Below are 19638 nucleotides of genomic sequence, written 5' to 3' on the forward strand. Positions count from 1 at the left end.
GTGTGTGTGACATCATCACGATCAGACCGACCGGTGTGTGACATCATCATCACCATCAGACCGACCGGTGTGTGACATCACCATCATCACCATCAGACCGACCGGTGTGTGACATCATCATCATCACCACCATCAGACCGACCGGTGTGTGACATCATCATCACCACCATCAGACCGACCGGTGTGTGACATCATCATCACCACCATCAGACCGACCGGTGTGTGACATCATCATCATCACCATCAGACCGACCGGTGTGTGACATCATCATCATCACCATCAGACCGACCGGTGTGGGTGACATCATCATCATCACCATCAGACCGACCGGTGTGTGACATCATCATCACCATCAGACCGACCGGTGTGTGACATCATCATCACCATCAGACCGACCGGTGTGTGACATCATCATCATCACCATCAGACCGACCGGTGTGTGACATCATCATCATCACCATCAGACCGACCGGTGTGTGTGACATCATCACCATCAGACCGACCGGTGTGTGACATCATCATCACCATCAGACCGACCGGTGTGTGACATCATCATCACCATCAGACCGACCGGTGTGTGAAATCATCACCATCAGAACGACCGGTGTGTGACATCATCATCACCACCATCAGACCGACCGGTGTGTGACATCATAACCACCATCAGAACGACCGGTGTGTGACATCATCATCACCATCAGACCGACCGGTGTGTGACATCATCATCATCACCATCAGACCGAACGGTGTGTGACTTCATCATCACGATCAGACCGAACGGTGTGTGACATCATCATCACCATCAAATTTGGAGAAATTACTCACAAAAGATCATTTAAAGTCGTTGTTGTGTAAAGCATCAGGCATTATAAAAAGTAGGTTCAGCAAGAAATATTTTGTTTGATTATGCTCTTTTGGACCATGTGAGAAAATGGTGACCGAATAAATGGTGGTTGAACTCAACCAATGCTGCGTGGACTCAACCAATCAGAATGATTAGCGCCAAAGTCCCGCCCCCAAAAGTTTCGGAACTTTGAAAAAGTACCACCTCGCCAGCAGGGACTTTCTGAGGGGCATTTTTTTACCCAGAACGTTATTTAGTTCCTGGTTCCTGCGGTGGAAACACACCAAGTACCAGGCCAAAGTCCCTAGTTCCTGGGTAAAGTTCCTGCGGTGGAAACGCGGCTATAGAAAACATTTGGTGCATCATACAGATGAAGATGCGACAAGACAGCAGAGCAACTAGAAGTCTGTATTAGACAAGAATGGGACAACATTCCTATTCCTAAACTTGAGCAACTTGTCCCCTCAGTCAGCAGACGTTTGCAGACTGTTATAAAAAGAAGAGGGGATGCCAAACAGTGGTAAACATGGCCTTGTCCCAACTTTTTTGAGATGTGTTGATGCCATGAAATTTTAAATCAACTTATTTTCGCCTTAAAATAATAGATTTTCTCTGAGTATATTTTGACTAACTTACATTAAACCCCTCTGATTGGTCAGTGCTTTTAACAAACATGTCTGTCATTGGCTACAAAACTCAACACTGCAAAAACATGGTGTAAATAGATACATTTGCCTTTGTAATTAGAAACCATTGCCTGCTTTTCAGCGGGAACAGAATACAGACCGACGAGTCAAAAGTAAAGCATTAAGTTGAATATTAACTCTACTTACTATGATTTTTATGTCTCTGTAGAGAAGATGATTCAGTGTAGCTCTTCCCACATTGATCACATGTGTATGGTTTCTCTCCAGTATGAGTCCTTTCATGTTTTTTCAGATTTGATGAAGAACTGAATCTCTTGTCGCAATGTGAACACTTGTAAGGTTTCTCTCCAGTGTGGGTCCTCTCATGTGTTTTCAGAGTTGCTGTCTGAATGAATCTCTTGTCACAGTGTGAACACTTGTATGGTTTCTCTCCAGTGTGGGTCCTCTCATGTGTTTTCAGTTGTCCTAAACAAATGAATGTCTTGTCACAGTGTGAACACTTGTATGGTTTCTCTCCAGTGTGGATCCTCTCATGTGTTTTCAGTTGTCCTAAACAAATGAATGTCTTGTCACAGTGTGAACACTTGTATGGTTTCTCTCCAGTGTGGATCCTCTCATGTGTTTTCAGTTGTCCTAAACAAATGAATGTCTTGTCACAGTATGAACACTTGTATGGTTTCTCTCCCGTGTGGGTCCTCTCATGTGTTTTCAGAGTTGCTGTCTGAATGAATCTCTTGTCACAGTGTGAACACTTGTATGGTTTCTCTCCAGTGTGGGTCCTCTCATGTGTTTTCAGAGTTGCTCTATGAACAAATCTCCTATCGCAGTGTGAACACATGTAAGGTTTCCCTCCAGTGTGGGTCCTCTTGTGCATTTTCAATTCTACAGCTGTAATAAATTTGATAGAAAAAAAGAGTTTGATGTTATCATGATCTACAGTGCATAATATCATCCAAAGATTCAAAGAATCTGGAGCAAATGTATTGTTTTTTTTATCTGCCCTGTGTCTGAGCAATCACGCAGTCTCTGGGTTTTGTTTCCAGAAGATAGACTTTATTTCAGAGAGAAACAAAGCCGAGATCCTCTTTGTGAGAAGATCTCCCGAATGCTAGGTAGCATCTCATTATATAGTATATATATAATATACTATACAGGGCGTTACCAAATAGTCAGACTTTTCCTTATGCCTGCAATTTTGATACCTCCCTAGGGACTTGCTATGGTAAAGAAAAGAGGCCCATTGCATGTTTTTCCAGATGTTTCCTATCTGTGGTGGTCAGGATGTTTTTTGCAGACATAGACACATTCCTTCCACACAAAGGCTATATGATTATAATGGAATAAGACACGTATGTATATATGCGACTAGATTCATCTTGATTATACTTGATTGAGTAAAATCTTATTAATAAAAATATTCCACACAATCTCTGTGCGTAAGGGTCAAGGCCGGAAAACCATACTGGATGCCCATGATCTTCGGGCCCTTAGACAGCACTGCATCACATACAGGAATGATACTGTATTGGTAACGCTGTTTTATTTACATGTCTGTGAAGAGAGGTGACAGAGACCAAGATGGCAGAGAATGCACCATGTATATTTTCTTTATTTTACAAAAGCACATTATTTTGCTGTTGTTATGACTATACATACCCAGACCCTTTCGAGTTTGAAATGATACCTTATTCTTATCTGTACGATCAAAAATGAAGGAGTATTTACAACCCCAAATTAGAAAAAGTTGGGACAGTATGGAAAACGCAAATAAAAAAAAGAAAGTAGTGATTTCTAAATTTACTTAGATTGAATTTCATTGCAGACAATATGAACACAAAATATTTCATGTTTTGTCTGGTCAACTTCAGGTCATTTGTAAATATGCATCCTTTCCTGTCATTCAGACCTGCAACACATTTCAAAAAAAGTTGGGACAGGAGCAATTTAGGGCTAGTAATGAGGTAAAATGGTTAAATAATGATGTGATTTGAAACAGGTGATGTCAACAGGTGATTGTAATTATGATTTGGTACAAAAGCAGCATCCAAGAAAGGTCTAATCCTTTAGGAGCAAAGATGGGCCGAGGATCGCCAGTTTGCCAACAAATACGTGAGAAAAATATTGAAATGTTTAAAAACAATGTTCCTCAAAGAAAGATAGGAAGAGATTTGGATATTTCACATTCAACAGTGCATAACATAATTAAAAGATTCAAGGAATCTGGAGGAATTTCAGTGCGTTAAGGACAAGGGCGCAAGCCTAAGCTGAACAACCGTGATCTCCAATCCCTCAGGCGGCACTGCATCAAGAATCCTCATTCATCTAGAAGCGATATCACCACATGGGCTCAGGACTACTTTGGCAAACCTTTGTCAAGTACCACCATACGTAGTTACATCCACAAATGCCAGTTAAAACTGTACCGTGCCAAAAGGAAGCCCTATGATAACCAGAAGCGCCGTCGACTTCTCTGGGCTCGGAGGCATCTGGGATGGACCATCACACAGTGGAAACGTGTACTGTGGTCAGATGAATCAGTATTTCAGGTATTTTTTGGGAGATATGGACGCCGTGTGCTCTGGACCAAAGTAGAAAAGGATCATCTAGACTGTTACCAGCAACAAGTCCCAAAGCCAGGATCAGTCATGGTATGGGGTTGTGTCAGTGTCCTTGGCAAAGGTAACTTGCACTTCTGTGAAGGCACCATTAATGCTGAAAAGTACATAGAGATTTTGGAGCATAATATGCTGCCTTCACGAAGACATCTTTTCCAGGGACGTCCATGCATATTTCAACAAGACAATGCAAGACCACATTCTGCACACATTACAAAGTCCTGGCTGCGGAGGAAGAGGGTACGGGGACTTGACTGACCTGCCTGCAGTCCCGACCTGTCTCCAATAGAGAAGACCCCGTACTGTTGCGCACCTTAAGACTTGTTTGCAGGAAGAATGGGACAAAATTACACCTGAAACCCTTCATCACTTGGTGTCTTCAGTCCCTAAATGTCTTTTAAGTGTTGTGAAAAGGAATGGCAACATTACAAAGTGGTAAATGCTTTACTGTCCCAGCTTTTTTTTAAATGTGTTGCAGGTCTGAATGACAGGAAAGGATGCATATTTACAAATGACATGAAGTTGACCAGACAAAACATGAAATATTTTGTGTTCATATTGTCTGCAATGAAATACAAGTCAAGTAAATTTAGAAATCACTTTTTTTTTGCATTTTCCATACTGTCCCAACTTTTTCTGATTTGGGGTTGTACTTCTGTTTATGCCGTTGTTTCATCCCACTGTAAAATGTGTCAACACTTCCTAGGCTCACATTGTCTATGCACAACCCCATCACAGACAGACATGGCAGAAAGAGTGAAGGATGTAGTTTATTCTTTGCATCTTATACGGTTGCAAAAGTTAGATTCCCAGTGAAATGCTCTCCAACAGCAAATGCAATGAGTTAGCTTCTTTCTTTTCTGAGAAGATCAATAATATCAGAAAGGTGATCAGCACACAATATATTTCTTAATTCTGGCTGATATTTAATTCCGATATCAATAAGAACACTGTTATAAAAAGCCTTGTAAAACTGCCAAGAATGCCTACAACAGATGTATTTTACATTCTCCTTTTATTTGTGTTTAGCCTTCATACACACAAGAAATGTGAAGTCACTGTCAAATCACCGTCATCAGACTCACGTAAGTAATATTCATACCTTTAACTTCAAACTATAGGCAAGCATACACTACCAGTCACAGTTTTTGAACAGTAAGATTTTTAATGTCTTTAAAGAATTCTCTTCTGCTCAGCAAGAAGTTTTAAATATTGATAATCAGCAAATCGGCATCATGTGACACTGAAAACTGGAATAATGATGCTGAAAATTCAGCTTTGATCACAGGAATAATTCACATTTAAAAATGTAAAATATATTTCACAATTTTAGTAACGGCTGTAATCAAAGCAGCTCCGCTCACGAACGCTTCTTCATTAGATAAAATCAAAATCAAAATTTTCTGAAGACAGTCCTTTCCATTCAGAGATAAACTTATATAAAGCACCTTCGACGATTTGATTTTGTAACGTTCAGTGCTCATGTCTATTCAACGAAGTCAAACGCCACAAATAAATCTATTTATGGGGAAACACTGGTAATTTATATCGAAATTTTGTAAATGTCTTTAGAAATCATATCACCGTTATTTATTCATTTATTTTTGTGCTTAACTCTTGTATCTTTAATTCAACAAAACAACATCAATTCAAAGAAACAAAGGAGGGAAGGGGGAGCAACAGCCATATCGATAATTTTACAGTCTGTAAATCAAAGAAGTAAACTGTCATATTAGCAGAAACCATAAAAAATACAGCTCCAGGTGACCCACGACAGACACCAAAAGTTTCTCCTCCATCATTCTCTGGACTTGCTAAACAATGGTAAACTTTTGTCACCACATCGGAAGGCCCGCCTTGCCATTCATTCGATTGGACAATGGGGAAAAAATGTGAATGACGTCAGGCGCCTTTCCACTCAGAGTTGCTTTTTTTTTCAACTTGAGGCACTCAGAGCACTCCTCCAATAACACAGGGCACCCAGACTCATAAACAGCATGCAAAGTGCTTACTGCCAACAGAAATTAATAAAAAAGCTGCGCTTCTGTGACACACTGGTCACGGAGGGGAAAAATGCTTAAAAAAAATAATTCAGTAATAGTCTGCAGCATCTTCACACACAGATGTGATATGCCTCTGTAAATAAATACTATTTAAATTCACTTCTTGCACACTTTAATCCTCTTTGTATGTAACATGGAATTGGAATCAATGATGTCCACTGCAGGACACTTACATTCGAATAGAACAAAAGTCCTATGTGATAACAGATGCATAATAAATATGCAGAGTGGGGTGGGGAACCGCTGCTTTAGATTAAATATATATTTATTATTTATTTAGAAGCCCAAACTGAGCAAAAATAGCAACTTGGTGCATTTAATTAAATTCATGCAAACTATAACCTTATGCAATTGGTATGCCCACAAAGATTTCAAGATGAACAAATAAATGTTTCTCAAAACACTGTTGTATCATTATTTATCATTTTAACACAATTTTTGCTAATTTTGATCATGTTGTAGGATCGATTTTCTTTTGTTCAAATTGACAATTAAGAATCCTTAGAAATAAATGTATTAAATATGATTTATATGAGTTATTTAGGATTAAGAGGATGACATTTAATTTTATCTTTTAATTTCTTTAGTGTGCTCTTAAACACAACCTGTTTGTTCTTCAGTGTGTTTGGTTCTGCAGGGTTCTGGATCTCTCATGTTCTCTCTGTCTTTCAATAAACTCTGTCTTCACTTGATGAGAATATTCCGGCATTTATAGGAATTCTGAGACTTAGAAATATAAATATAATTCTGTCAAAAAATGCTGGACTCGGAAGCACAGTTGTAACTTTTTGTGCAGACATTAATTTGCTTATTTGAAAAAAATAAATAAAATAAATAATAAAAAAAAAAAAAAAAAAAAAAAAAAAAAAAAAAAAATATATATATATATATATATATATATATATATATACTTTAAAAAAGCACCATTAGAGTCCGAGCAGAGTAAAATAAATATTAAAAACGTCTCTCTCTCTCTCTCTCTTAGTAAGTGAAAAACAATCAATCTCTCTCTCTCTCTCTGTGTGTGTGTGTGTGTGTAGTATATATTGAGAATGAGAAGTTGTCGTCATAGCACATAGCCCCTCCCTCGATATCACGGTCTCCGCCACGTTGGAAGGATACCGGCGGCGAAACAGGATTGTTTAAATGTGTTGTTAAGAGGAGGTTCTCGCAATTCTGCACTGTTTTACCATGCCTGGAAGTTACTGCTGCGTTAAAAACTGCTGCAGTACCTCACACGATACATATGGAAAACACAGGAACAATGAAATACAGTTTTTTTTTAGGTTACACCAATCGCAAAACAGCGGTATTTGGAGAAGCTCTCAAGTGGCACAGAGACCAGGACCATTTACCTCCACGCACACATATGGACATTGGGAATTATATTGTTTTTGGTTTAAGTTACTACACAATGCAGGAGTTTAAAAGCCACAAGTCTTTGGAAAGTTACGAGGCTTTCTGCTGTGGCTGGGTCCATCTACAGCAGGTGAAGAAAACAGTGTTGTACTGGCCAAAGTAAGTTTATTCACATGCGTTTTAGCGTAGTGTAATTACATTGCATTTAGAATTAACTGCGACTTAACACTAGATTGTAACGAGATGTTCAATGTATACGAACATTTCCAACATGTTTTGATGTATGCTAAAGCTGTGTATGTTTAGTTATAATTTGATTTTAACCCAATGACACATACTGTACCAGGTTTTTTTTGTTGGGGGCTGCAAAGTGGACAAACCAGTTCTGGGTTAGTTAGGGTAGTTAAATGTGTGATTGCAAGATGTAAATGTCCGGGTTAGATTAAGCCATTAACAGCGTGAATGCAAAGTGACCTACATTGTAAACAATATAATTCCCAATGTCCATATGTGTGCACTGAGTTATATGGTTCAGGTCTCTGTGCCGCTGCAGGGATATGCCTGAGAGCTTCTCCAAACACCGCTGTTTTGTGCTTGGTGTGAGCTTGTTCCTGTAAGGTCCACTTTCTTTCGCCTTATGTTTTTGCATTGCTTTACTTTCTTCCTTTTCTTTCGCGTATTCGTAGATCCGTCTCGATCTGTTCCGCCGACAAAATAAATGCGCAAAAATGAAAGCGCTCTGAAATGTTTAGTCGCGCCTCTGTGAAGTTCTGAAGGCATTGCCCCTGGCAGCAGATAGCGTATCCTGCCATCAGGGCCGACCGGCTCAGACCCCTCCCAAATCAACCCAAATCGGCACGTGACTTCTCATTCTCAATAGAGAGAGAGAGAGAGAGAGAGAGAGAGAGAGAGAGAGAGAGAGAGTATTGTTTTTCACTCACTAATTTCATAGATAAAACAAACTGCAACTAATAATTTAGTTTTTTTCCCGCTCCATTTCTGTCTGCCATTAACCATATAGGATACAACTGAATATTTTCATATCTATGAAAGCATGAAGAAACACGCACATCTTCATCACTCTAAAAGATTAACACAAACTTTAGAGAAACACACACAATGGTTCGTGTCCGCATGACTTTAGTTCCCTGTGATGTTCCTTTCCTGTCGCCAGAACAGGCGCGTAAATAGTGTTCTGTCCGATGAAAACAGTTTAGAAAGAACCCCGTAGGATGTTGATTAAACAAACCGTGAAAAATGTTTTTTAAGGATGTGTAAACAAGTGATATATCCGAACTGCTCGACTCACCTCAGAAGACACAGCAAGCGCACGCTGGTGTCCGGTTCATGAACGAATCGTTTGATTGAACCGGTTCTTCTCAGTGAGTCGGTTGAACCAGTTCATCGAATCGAACGGAATCGTTTGAAACGGTTCGCTTCTCAAATAAATTGAGTTAATCCACAAATAACTTCTTCTTGTTCTTCTTCTTCTTTGACGTTTAATGGCGGTCGGCAAACCAGCTTTGGTGCATATTCCGCCATCTACTGGGATGGAGTGTGAGGCACTGATGTCAGAAATAAACAGGAGAGAAACAAACAAACAAACAAAAAATATTACTTCCACCTACCCTACCTTTCTATATTGTCTTATATAAATTTGTTGCTTTAAAAAAAAATTAAAAGAGCTTCAGATCCTTTGAAAGAACTATTAAATATATTCGGCAAAGTTAAAGAATGTATGCCAACAAATCGTTTTTTAATTTAATTCTTTCCTTTTCATATGCCATACAATTGATTATTACATGCGCTACAGTTTCTGAGAGTGCACATTTATTGTACTGACCAGAACCATGTTTCCCTATCGATTGAAGTGATTTGTTGAGGGCAGAATTACCAATTCTTAGACGAAAAAGAAGTCTTTTTAAAAATTAAAAGTCTTAATTGACAAAGTCTATACAAATTTTACAAAATTTCACATTTTCTTGAATCGGATTTCCCACTTATTAAACTATTAAGAACTGAAAACGAATCTGAGCAAATGTGTTGTACACTATCCACTTTACTGTACGTGGACCTTCCTCTTGATCGCTATCATTTGTGCAGTCTTGTTCATTACTCACATTTAATTAATTCATAAATGTTCAAATCAATATGATTATTTAGTGTATTAAGTTCTTGTTAGATGCATGAGTTTCACCAACGTGTTCTGGGTCATAAAATAACTGCTTATCAAAACCAATTTGACGTCACTGTATTCTGTTTGCACCTATATCTTTATTTGTGCTTCTTTGAGGCACACGATCGTTAGTTAATAAGCGGAGATGTTCTGTTTATCTACAGTAGGACGGGATTTAATGATGATTTGTGATGTGCTTCTTTTCCTTATTATTAATCTTTATTGTTAACAATATTGATGAGAAATGTGATAGGCTAATTTAATTCAGTTTTGATCTATAATGTTGTAATCGTTTAAAAGGAACTTCTTGGACTCCATCTGGTTGAATGTTTTTCTCCCATTCAGGCCCTTCAGGTTGATCTTCCTCCCAACATCATCATGAAGATGTGAGAAAGGATGTTTCCATGTGACACGTTCTGTGTCACGGTCCCCAATAACTGCAAGGGAAGAAATATAAAATATAGCAGAAATCCTGTCAATTTCTTATATATTAAAGGGTTAGTTCACCCAAAAGTGATCTGTCATCTTCAGAACACAGTTTAAGATATTTTGATTAAATCCAATGGCTCAGTGAGGCCTGCGTTCAAAGCAATGACATTTCTTCTCTCAAGATCCAGAAAGGTAGTAAAAAAATATTTAATGTGAGTTCAGTGGTTCTTCCTTAATATTATAAAAGCAACGAGAATTATTGTGCACCGAAAAAACAAAACAACTTTTCAACAATCTAGTGATGGGCTGATTTCAAAACACTGCTTCATATCTTTACGAATCGAATCAGTGACTCGGATCTCCTGTCAAACGGATAAACTGCTGAAATCACGTGACATTGGCGCTCCGAGTCACTGATTCGATTCGTAAAGCTTCGAAGCAGTGTTTTGAAATCAGCCAATCACTATATTGCTGAAAAGTTGTTATATTGGGGTGGTTTTGTCGCTTTATAATATTTAAAATGAACCACTGAATTTACAAGAACTGTTGTAAATATGTTTTAGTACCTTTGGACAACTTATTATGAATTAATATGGTATGAAATAATGATCTGAAATAACATTACATGAGGTGGAGAACTGTCAAATGTAAATAAAAATAGACTCAAGCTAGTAAACTAGAACTAAAGTTCACTGATACAAGTGGGTTTTTAAACTTTTACCCATAAGTTAAAGGTATGAATCTTTTGAAATGGCACATTTATTACATGGTAAAAGCTGTAGTTGTGGACCATTATCAGTATTTGACAAAATCAAGTATAAAACGTTTTTTAATCTTACTTACGAAAGATGAAATAGAAAGAAGAAATACTCCAAAAACACACTGGTGGCACTTGAATAAATTGTAAGCTGTAACAGAATAAATACACACACACACACACACACACACGGCAAGGTATTCATTATGAATTAATATGATATGAAATGAAATTATCTGAAACAACATTACATAGGGTGGAGAATAGTCATATGTAAACAAAAAAATAGACTCAAACAACTAGAAGTTCAGTGAAAACAAACATTAGCTTTTCTTGCCTGCTATTTCACTCGTAAGGAGAGAAAATTTGTTTTAGGTCGGATTGGACTGAAAACTTAATTATAAAGCTTATTAAATCACCCCACATCCCAGAAAGATACTAGATAGAAATTACGTCCAAACAGAGTTTTACTCAAAATGTTATTTGCCAAATTACTTTTCACTGAAATCTGAGTTTAACAATGACCAGTAATGTTACTGGATACAACTGTACAAATAAAGCATATTTTAACTCTTCTTACCGTGTTCAGTCTTCACCGACCTGATTTTAGTCATTGGAGTGTGCACAAAAATCGACCTGAAATAGTCGACCATCTGGGGACTTTTGGCATACTCTTTTCAGCATACTCTGCTTTGGGACACACTTATTCTAATCTCACATATATTTTACTCTCTGCTCGTTCAAATGTACCACAATACTTTCGGGCAGACAGCTCTTAAAATCTTCGAGTAAGATCAACTCTTGCAAACCCTCAAGAGTCGTAATCTTAGTAGAAGCGCACCATTTCTCGAATAACACTCTCTTCTCACGCGCAAACTCCACAAAGGTTTGCTTGGCTGCTTTTGAACATGCCCTGAATCTCTGTCGATACGCCTCCGGTACCAACTCGTAAGCACGTAATACAGCCACTTTCACAACATCATAATTCAGTGAATCCTCAATTGGCAGGGCTGCAAAAACCTCTTGCGCTTTGCCAACGAGATTACACTGCAATAATAATGCCCACATCTCTCTAGGCCATTTCAAGTTAACCGCAACACGTTCGAAGGCCACGAAGTACGAATCGACCTCAGTCTCACGGAATGGCGGAACGAGTTTAACATACCTACTAATATCAAAGTCGGGTTGATCCATCTCAGAGCTACCGGAAGCCAGCAGCCTGGAGCGTGGTGACGGAACTGGTCTCTTACACATCTGAGCTTCCAGGTCCAATTTACGCAGCTTAACATCTCGATCAGCTGTTATCTCCAACTCTTTCAGTCGAAGCAGTTGCGTTTCATATTCCTGTTTCTTTAACTCAAGATCTAACTCTCTTAAGCGAACAGTTACCATTGGATCTACTTGAGAAGGCTTTTTACCATTCCCCGAATATACATCGTCAAATACCTCTCCACCAGTCTCTGCCTCCGAACCTCCAGCTATGGAACGTTCAGGCAAAATACCATTCTCCACTAACTTAGCGTACAACTCCTCCTTAACAACCTGCTTCCTTCCCGCTTTAGAAACAGTTATATTAAAGAAATCTGCTATCTGTATCAGGTCTACTTTCCTACACCGTTCAAATTCTCCTAATGTGGGCGAAAGAGTGAACTTAACTAAATCGAAATCCATCCTAAACCGTATGAACTTCCTCCCCTATCCAAAAGATCAAAACAGCCAAGCAAAAAGGCTTTAACGACAGATAACGATTCAAACAAACAACCATAACAAATCACCATGAACAACAAGCCCTCAATTGCTATGGTGTCACAGCCATAGGAATTACTACAAAAAGACGAGCGAACGGCCAAACAAACACCAAATGTTATAATAACCAGACGAAGTACCAATTATCAAAACGGCTGGACGAGCCCCCAATTGTCACGTCCTCCCCCCAGTCTAGGGTCGGGGATTCCGGACAAAGTTAAAATAAAGAATTTAGACTAAGCCCGCCCCTCTCCTGTCCCAGCTGACACAAACACAACGGAGCGAGAGTATAGTCAAGAGAAAAAGTTTTAATTCACAAAGTAACATAACAGGAAGCGTGAATCTTCAGGAGGGGTTCATAGCCAAAATAACAAACAAAAGAGGAACTAACTAAGACCTGATTAAACATTAACTTACCTAACAAAACCAAAACCCAAAACAAAATACATCAGTCTCTCCTTTACTCCCTAGCTGTCCAAAAACAGGAGAAAACAAGGGATCATAAAACAAATGGCAACCTCCTCCCTACGGCTTCCAAAACAAACAAAGAAATTACATTAAAGCAAACATAAGAACAAAGAACTCTCACTCGAACAGCAACCGCTTAGCAGCTACCATCAGGGCAACCAGTGCGATGAATGTCTGGGGCAGGAGACGGCGGGCAGAATGGCAGCGGCCAATACCGTGGAGCTCTACAACGCGCATACACAGCGAGCTCACAACGCCGAACCAACCACGTCATCCGACAACCCACATGTCGCATGACCGACGCTCCGTCCTCAGTGCCATCCTCCTCAGCTTTTAAGCATGCTCCATCCTCCACATAATCACCTGCAGCTGCATCCAATTAACACTGCGTAGAGGGAAGAGATAAAGAGAGAGAGGAGGGAAACTACACAACAAATATCACCACAACAAAGACAGATAATAACAATTAAGTCCATAGGACGTAACAGGATGGATAGTGTGAACATTGGACAAAGAAGAGTCCAGCCCAGGGTCATCACATGTGGTTGCTCAAGACCAAGGTACAGTCCTTCACAGAATCACCTGCTGCACCGTTCTCGAGCGTTCTCACCTCTGTTCACTCAGTGTGACGCTGTTTCATTGAGAACGTGAAACTACTTTGTTTGGCCTTACAAAAGAAGACCAGACTAGAAATCATGTTTGTATCATGTTTATAATGGGTTTTAGGTCTCGTCGCTCCGGCCGGACAGGAGCGTAACATTTCTGTCACACGCTTAAGACATTTGGCCAATCACAACACACCTCGCTTTTGAGACGATGAGCTTTGTGAAAATAGACACATTTCAGAAGGAGGGCATAGAGGAGAAACAATAATGTACAGTATGTGGAAAATAATGTTCCTTTTAAAAAAACTTAAACCGCATAAACACATTACACAAAATAATGTTGTTTTTAGCAGCATAATATGACTCATTTAAAGGAGAAGCAAAGGAAAACCTGACAGTAAAGCTCAATAATACTCAAAAAAACATTATTCAACAGCTCACCATCCCTAACTAATGTCTAAATAACGAGTTATTTATTTTTTTAGGAGTGAGGAGAAAAGTAGTTTAAAAATCACACGCCAGGTTAAATGTATTTTCTTGAACATCAGAGCCCGTATTCATAAAGAATCTTAATGCAAAAAGTAGCTCCTAGTGACAAAATTCTAAGAAAATTCTTAGAAATGTGGGCGTTTACTCTTAAAATTAAAGAAAAAATCCTAGTAAAGAAAAAAGTAATTCAGAAAGCATCTTAACCCTTAAAAGAGGTCTTAAGGTCAAACTTGTTAGGAGCACAGACGAGGACTTTTAAGAGAAATTAGAGTTTCTTTAGCAGAGGAGAAAATGGCAGAAAGACGAAGATGCAGAAGAAATGTGTTGCAGACAATGGATGACAGTGAGTTAATAAGACGCTATAGATTATATAATAATTTATAATTTAATATATAAATTACAGTAATCACTACATTACGATATTTGACAACTGGGAAAATGCAACAATGCAATAGTGATGATTTGGGTCTGTCACAACCTTCTGTAAGCAGTGATCACACAATTACAGCACTTTCAGAACATCTTATTGTGTCGCAGTTCATTTAGTTTCCACTGGACATTCCCACCTTGCAGGCTCAAATAACTGCATTTATGAATATAGCAGGCGTATAGGTGCGCACAAGCAGGGGGAATGAACCGTTAATAGTTTGTGCTATACGCTCCCATGTCTGCTTCTTGTCCCTTGCTGTGACACCCGGCCCAAATTATCCTTTAAGAATGGCCTTGTGTTCATCCACTAACTGGGCTAACAGTAAACACTGTTCCTCTGTCCAGTTTGGCTTTCTCACCCTTCTTGGTTTTGATTCCATGTTTGATAAATTAAAACCAACATTTAAACCACCACTTAAATAGGACAGCAATCACTGTAACTGGAAAGAGTGGAACAATTTTTATCATTCTAAGCCAATCAAATACCTTATAGGAAATTAAAAGCATGGTAAATTAAAAACAGGATTTAGATATACACATGTAATGTGTGTGTGTGTGTGTGTGTGAGACAGAGAGAGAGAGAGAGAGAGAGAGATAGAACGGTCTGTTACGTTCTACAGATTAAGTTTATTTTGTATACATGTCTTCCCAACCACTAGATGGCAGTCGCGGTTGCCCCCCCCCCCCCCCCATGCCTTTATTTCTGTGCAGGTAAAGCCAGGTGAAGGTGATCTCCTGGGATGAAGGATGCTCGTTTGGGGAGTGGTCTTGTCGAAGTTTAAAAGCCTCATCGCGCTCAAGGGAGAGGAACGCGTGGTTCTTTTGTTGTTTGGGGCTTTAGCTAATAGTTGGTTGTTTCTAAGCTTTACTGTTGTTCAGTTGTGAATCAGTGTTAAAACCTTTCTATTTAATTCTTTGCCTTGCTGTTAACTTGTCAACATTGTTACATTGATATAGACACTTATTTCTTTCTGTATTTATTTTGATACCAATTGTGGAAACGTGTCTTCTAATTTCAATATATACATCCAAAAACGGGAAGTTCTAGGGAGTGGGTGCCCTCTTTTTATTATTTTTGAATCATTTTCTCCTGTTTAAAACTAGAGAGGGAGTAAGGGAATTATATTGTTGTTTATTTACTTTTTATTTCTGTAAGGTAAGTGTAGACTTGGTCGCAATAGTTAGAGGCATTTTTTTTATTGTATTTTCTTTGGGATTTTCATCCACTCCTGAAGACTTAATACTTCCTTGTTTGTGTTACATCAAATAAATTGTTGTATCACAATTATGTTGTTTACTTTTTTTTTCCTTTAATGTTGCTTTCCCCTATCCTAGACTGGGTGGAACGTAACAGGTCAAATAGGATAAATTACTCATGTAAATTCAAAGTGAGAATTAGAATAGAGCCTATAATTAAAATCACTCTTTTTTTTTCCTTCTTGGACAACCAACCAATCACAGTCTTCAAAATATTGTGTCATAAATAGCAACGGGGTCAAACCCGCCTCCTCACTAAGATGAAAGTTTTTGTCTTTTAGAGTTGCTCTCAGATCGGTCCCGAATCGCTCTTAAGCTAAGACTCCTACGTAAAGGTTTTTAAGCTAAATTAAGAGTTTTCTGAGAGGATTCTTAGAATCTTTATGAATACGGGCCCTGATCATTTAAGATGATTTTGTTAACATCAACATTGCATCTAATAAAAAGAAAACATACACCAAGCTGTTTAAATAAATGATTAGAGAAAATATTACACAGAACTACTATTTTTAATAAACTGTTTTAATCAGTTTATTTTTAGTATTTTAGTTATTTTAAGTGTTGTTTGTACTGTCGAGAATGACATGAAAATAAAGAGAAGCACAATATGAACTTTTTTATACTATGTTTCTGCTTTGTTTGTTGTAATGAGAGGATTTGTGATTGTTAGCAACAGACAGACACGTAGCTTACTTACTATAGAATTAAATAGAATAACAATGAGTAGAAAATGTAAGAGAGATCATGGAAATGTTTTAAGCAAAATGTAAATTTCACACATTGTATTGCTTTAAATGTATCAAAAAATAAATAAGTGCTGCACTTGACGATCACATTTAAACATCTGAATCATTATGAATGAGTTTAATAGAAATATTATTAAACTGAAGAGCCAGACAGACTCATCTGAGCTTCTTCCTCCTCTGTTCCAGCTTTACATTAAACACAATGATCATCTGCTTGAATACTAAAGCAACATTAATCATTCAATATCATGTTTCTAACACACATGCTGCATTATTTGATTGTAAAGTCTGAGTCTCTTCACCTGTATGGATCACATTTACACATTTATCACACATTTATTTCTCCTCATAGACACAGTAGTGAAGCTCTTCTGTGGATCTTCAGCTGATGTTTACTGCTCCTCTCAAGACCACTTCACTTTATGAGATACTGCATTCATCATCTTTTGGTGATGGATCTGTATCTACTCTGTAAGGTGAAATGAGAAGATAAATCAGAGTTCAGTGGAATAAAGTGCAAAATAGTTACTATACTTAAGGAACATTATTATCCCATAATTAGACTAATATGACTATACCTGATTTTGAATATGTATTTAATATACAGTATTTGTGTTTTAAATATAATACATTTAGAACATGAATTCCTTTCTGTTTGTGTCTCTGATGAGTCAATATAAAGAGAAACACACACTATCGAGTGTACACCAAATATAATAAATGACAAGGAACAAACACAAATGTGATTTAGTCTTAAAACACAAATCTTTCAGTTAAATGTGTCACTAGTTAAAGCTGTTTGTCTCTAGTTTAAACATGTTTGTGTTGGTCTCAGTAAATAAGTGAAATGATTGCACAGCTCGCTGGAATACTGGATTCTGATTGGTCAGTGGTGACATTCGGAGGTGTGTTATTCATTAGGTGTGTGTCATTAGCAGCAGAATAACACACAGTCATACGGTATTTGAGTCGGGCGTTTCTTTGACTTCTCTCGTATCACAGCACCGCGCTCTCACTCGTTTCATTCAAACACAACTGCTATTAGCTTGTGCCTCAGTTACTGACTGGATTTACCCTCAAACCAAACCGCAGGAAATTCCTGTTAATAGTAGACTTGAGGAGACATTGTTCAAAGTGTGTCTTGTTGTTCAAGTTGTTGCTAACTGAGCAGAAGTGTTTAGCTGAATCTAAATTGTGTCTAAATCTTCACTTGTGTGTCAAGAAAGCATATAATAAGTGTGATAATGCAGATGCAGCCGGATGTTATCACAGAATAAGTCTCTTCAGGAGGACACAAGTCCTGATCACCCTGTCGGGTTTATTCTGTGATAACAAGCGGCTGGAGGTACATTATCTCTTACAGAAAGTAAGTGTAAAGTAATGTGACGTGTTGCTTGTCAAAGTAAAAACACACAAGACACAGAGACATTGATCATGTGATGCTGGACGACTGTGAGCTGAAGCTGAATCTGCTCTGATTTTACCAGCGTTTTCCTACAATCTGAACAAATCTATTTCAAACTCTAATGATTCACTATTACTGATCTCATTAATAAAGCAGCTGTTGCTGTAGAAAGCTGTGACAGTCTGCTTTTCTTCTCTTTCCTCCTTTGTGTTCAACATTTTTATCAACTTTACATTTCATTCTGACACAAACCCTTTGAAATAAAACTTGATGATCATTTTATCAACTCTTTTCACTAATATCTGAAAATATATATTTGTTCACATATCAGAGGTAAATGAATCTCTTTAATATCACAAAGTGAAGTTTACTCACCTCAGTTTACAGTTTGAGTCTCGTAGCACATCAATGAGCTTCTGCTTTGAGTCTCCAATCTTATTATATCTCAGATCAAGCTGTTTTAGAAACTGCAGAGCTTTTGTGTTTGTCAAAGACTGAGTTAAAGAAGAAACATCTGTAATGTCACAGTCATAAAGACTAGAAAGAGACAAACAGAGGAAGAGAGATCATCTTACAAACAAATCATTAAGATGAAGAATCTTTCACAAATATAATGTGAACACATTCATCATGAGATATTGAGTATAAAGTGCTTTGTTGAACTCTTATGTGCTGTTCGTTTGGGGACGACACTCGTGCTGTTTGGGCTCTCCAGAGAACACAGCCAAGAAAATGACATTTTACTCAGTTTATTAATGTTTTATCTCCACATTCGTGTAGTTTAAGTATTTATGTTATTTTTAATATATTTAGAAAAATACATTAAAAGTGCAGGGTGTCACCTCTTCCGACATTTTTGACAAATTACGTAACAACAAAATCAAAATTTTTGTAGTCTCCAATTAATGTCTATGGTTGTTTTTTTGGGGTTGTATGTGAGCGTAATCGTTCTGCATTTTTTGTGTATATTGTGGTCTGATTTGTGGTGGATATATTGATTTTATTTGATAAATTGAGTAGAAAAAGTATTGATTTGATAATTTCTTGTTACAAAATGTGTCATTTATTAATGTTTTTACTCTACATTTATGTAGTTTTTTGAAGGATTTATGATATTTTGTAAATGTATAAAATGTATTAATTAAAAATATATTTTTCAATAGTTTTTTATATAAAAAGAGCTTTTTATGTAAAATTCACTTTATTAAGTCTAATTCCTAATTGTGATTAATGGGGATAACATGGCGTGTGTGTTTTCCTCCATCGCGGATGTGCTGGAGTCTCCTCTTCAGACTGTGTGTGTTTTCTGTGTTGTGACGGACATTATGTCTAATTATGTAATATCATTTATATGAGAGTTTAATCATTCTGCATTGTGCACTTCACTTTCATGTATTTTGTGGTCTGAATCATGGTGGATTTATTGATTTTATTTGATAAATTAAGAAGAGAAAGTATTGATTTGATCATTTCCTCATTCATTTCAATGTGGGTCTCCAGAGAGTTTTTTTTTTTCACACTAACACACAACCAGATATCAATCCAATTTAATTTTCTGTTTGTAGATCTATCAAGTGTTGACAACCGTACAAAGTCTCATGT

The 19638-nt window shown here is 37.7% G+C and overlaps 2 protein-coding genes across 2 annotated transcripts in view; both read right to left on the bottom strand.

The window, feature by feature from the left end:
• Window positions 1–19638, bottom strand: part of LOC127987559 (uncharacterized) — a 1718354-nt gene that overhangs the window by 567648 nt on the left and 1131068 nt on the right. The gene's annotated exons all lie outside the window — the stretch shown is intronic.
• Window positions 1671–9016, bottom strand: LOC127987944 (zinc finger protein 431-like). The gene is made up of 2 exons (XM_052590402.1): window positions 8839–9016; window positions 1671–2380 (listed from the first exon to the last, which is right to left on the bottom strand). The coding sequence occupies exon 2, from the start codon at window positions 2364–2366 to the stop codon at window positions 1671–1673; it is 696 nt and encodes a 231-aa protein (XP_052446362.1). The 5' UTR covers window positions 2367–2380; window positions 8839–9016.

This window comes from Carassius gibelio, chromosome B22 (assembly GCF_023724105.1).
Source record: "Carassius gibelio isolate Cgi1373 ecotype wild population from Czech Republic chromosome B22, carGib1.2-hapl.c, whole genome shotgun sequence".
NCBI classification, from domain to species: domain Eukaryota; kingdom Metazoa; phylum Chordata; class Actinopteri; order Cypriniformes; family Cyprinidae; genus Carassius; species Carassius gibelio.

Excerpts from the sequence above, each read along its gene's own strand:
- LOC127987944 (XM_052590402.1), bottom strand. The coding sequence starts at position 2,366 with ATGCACAAGAGGACCCACACTGGAGGGAAACCTTACATGTGTTCACAC.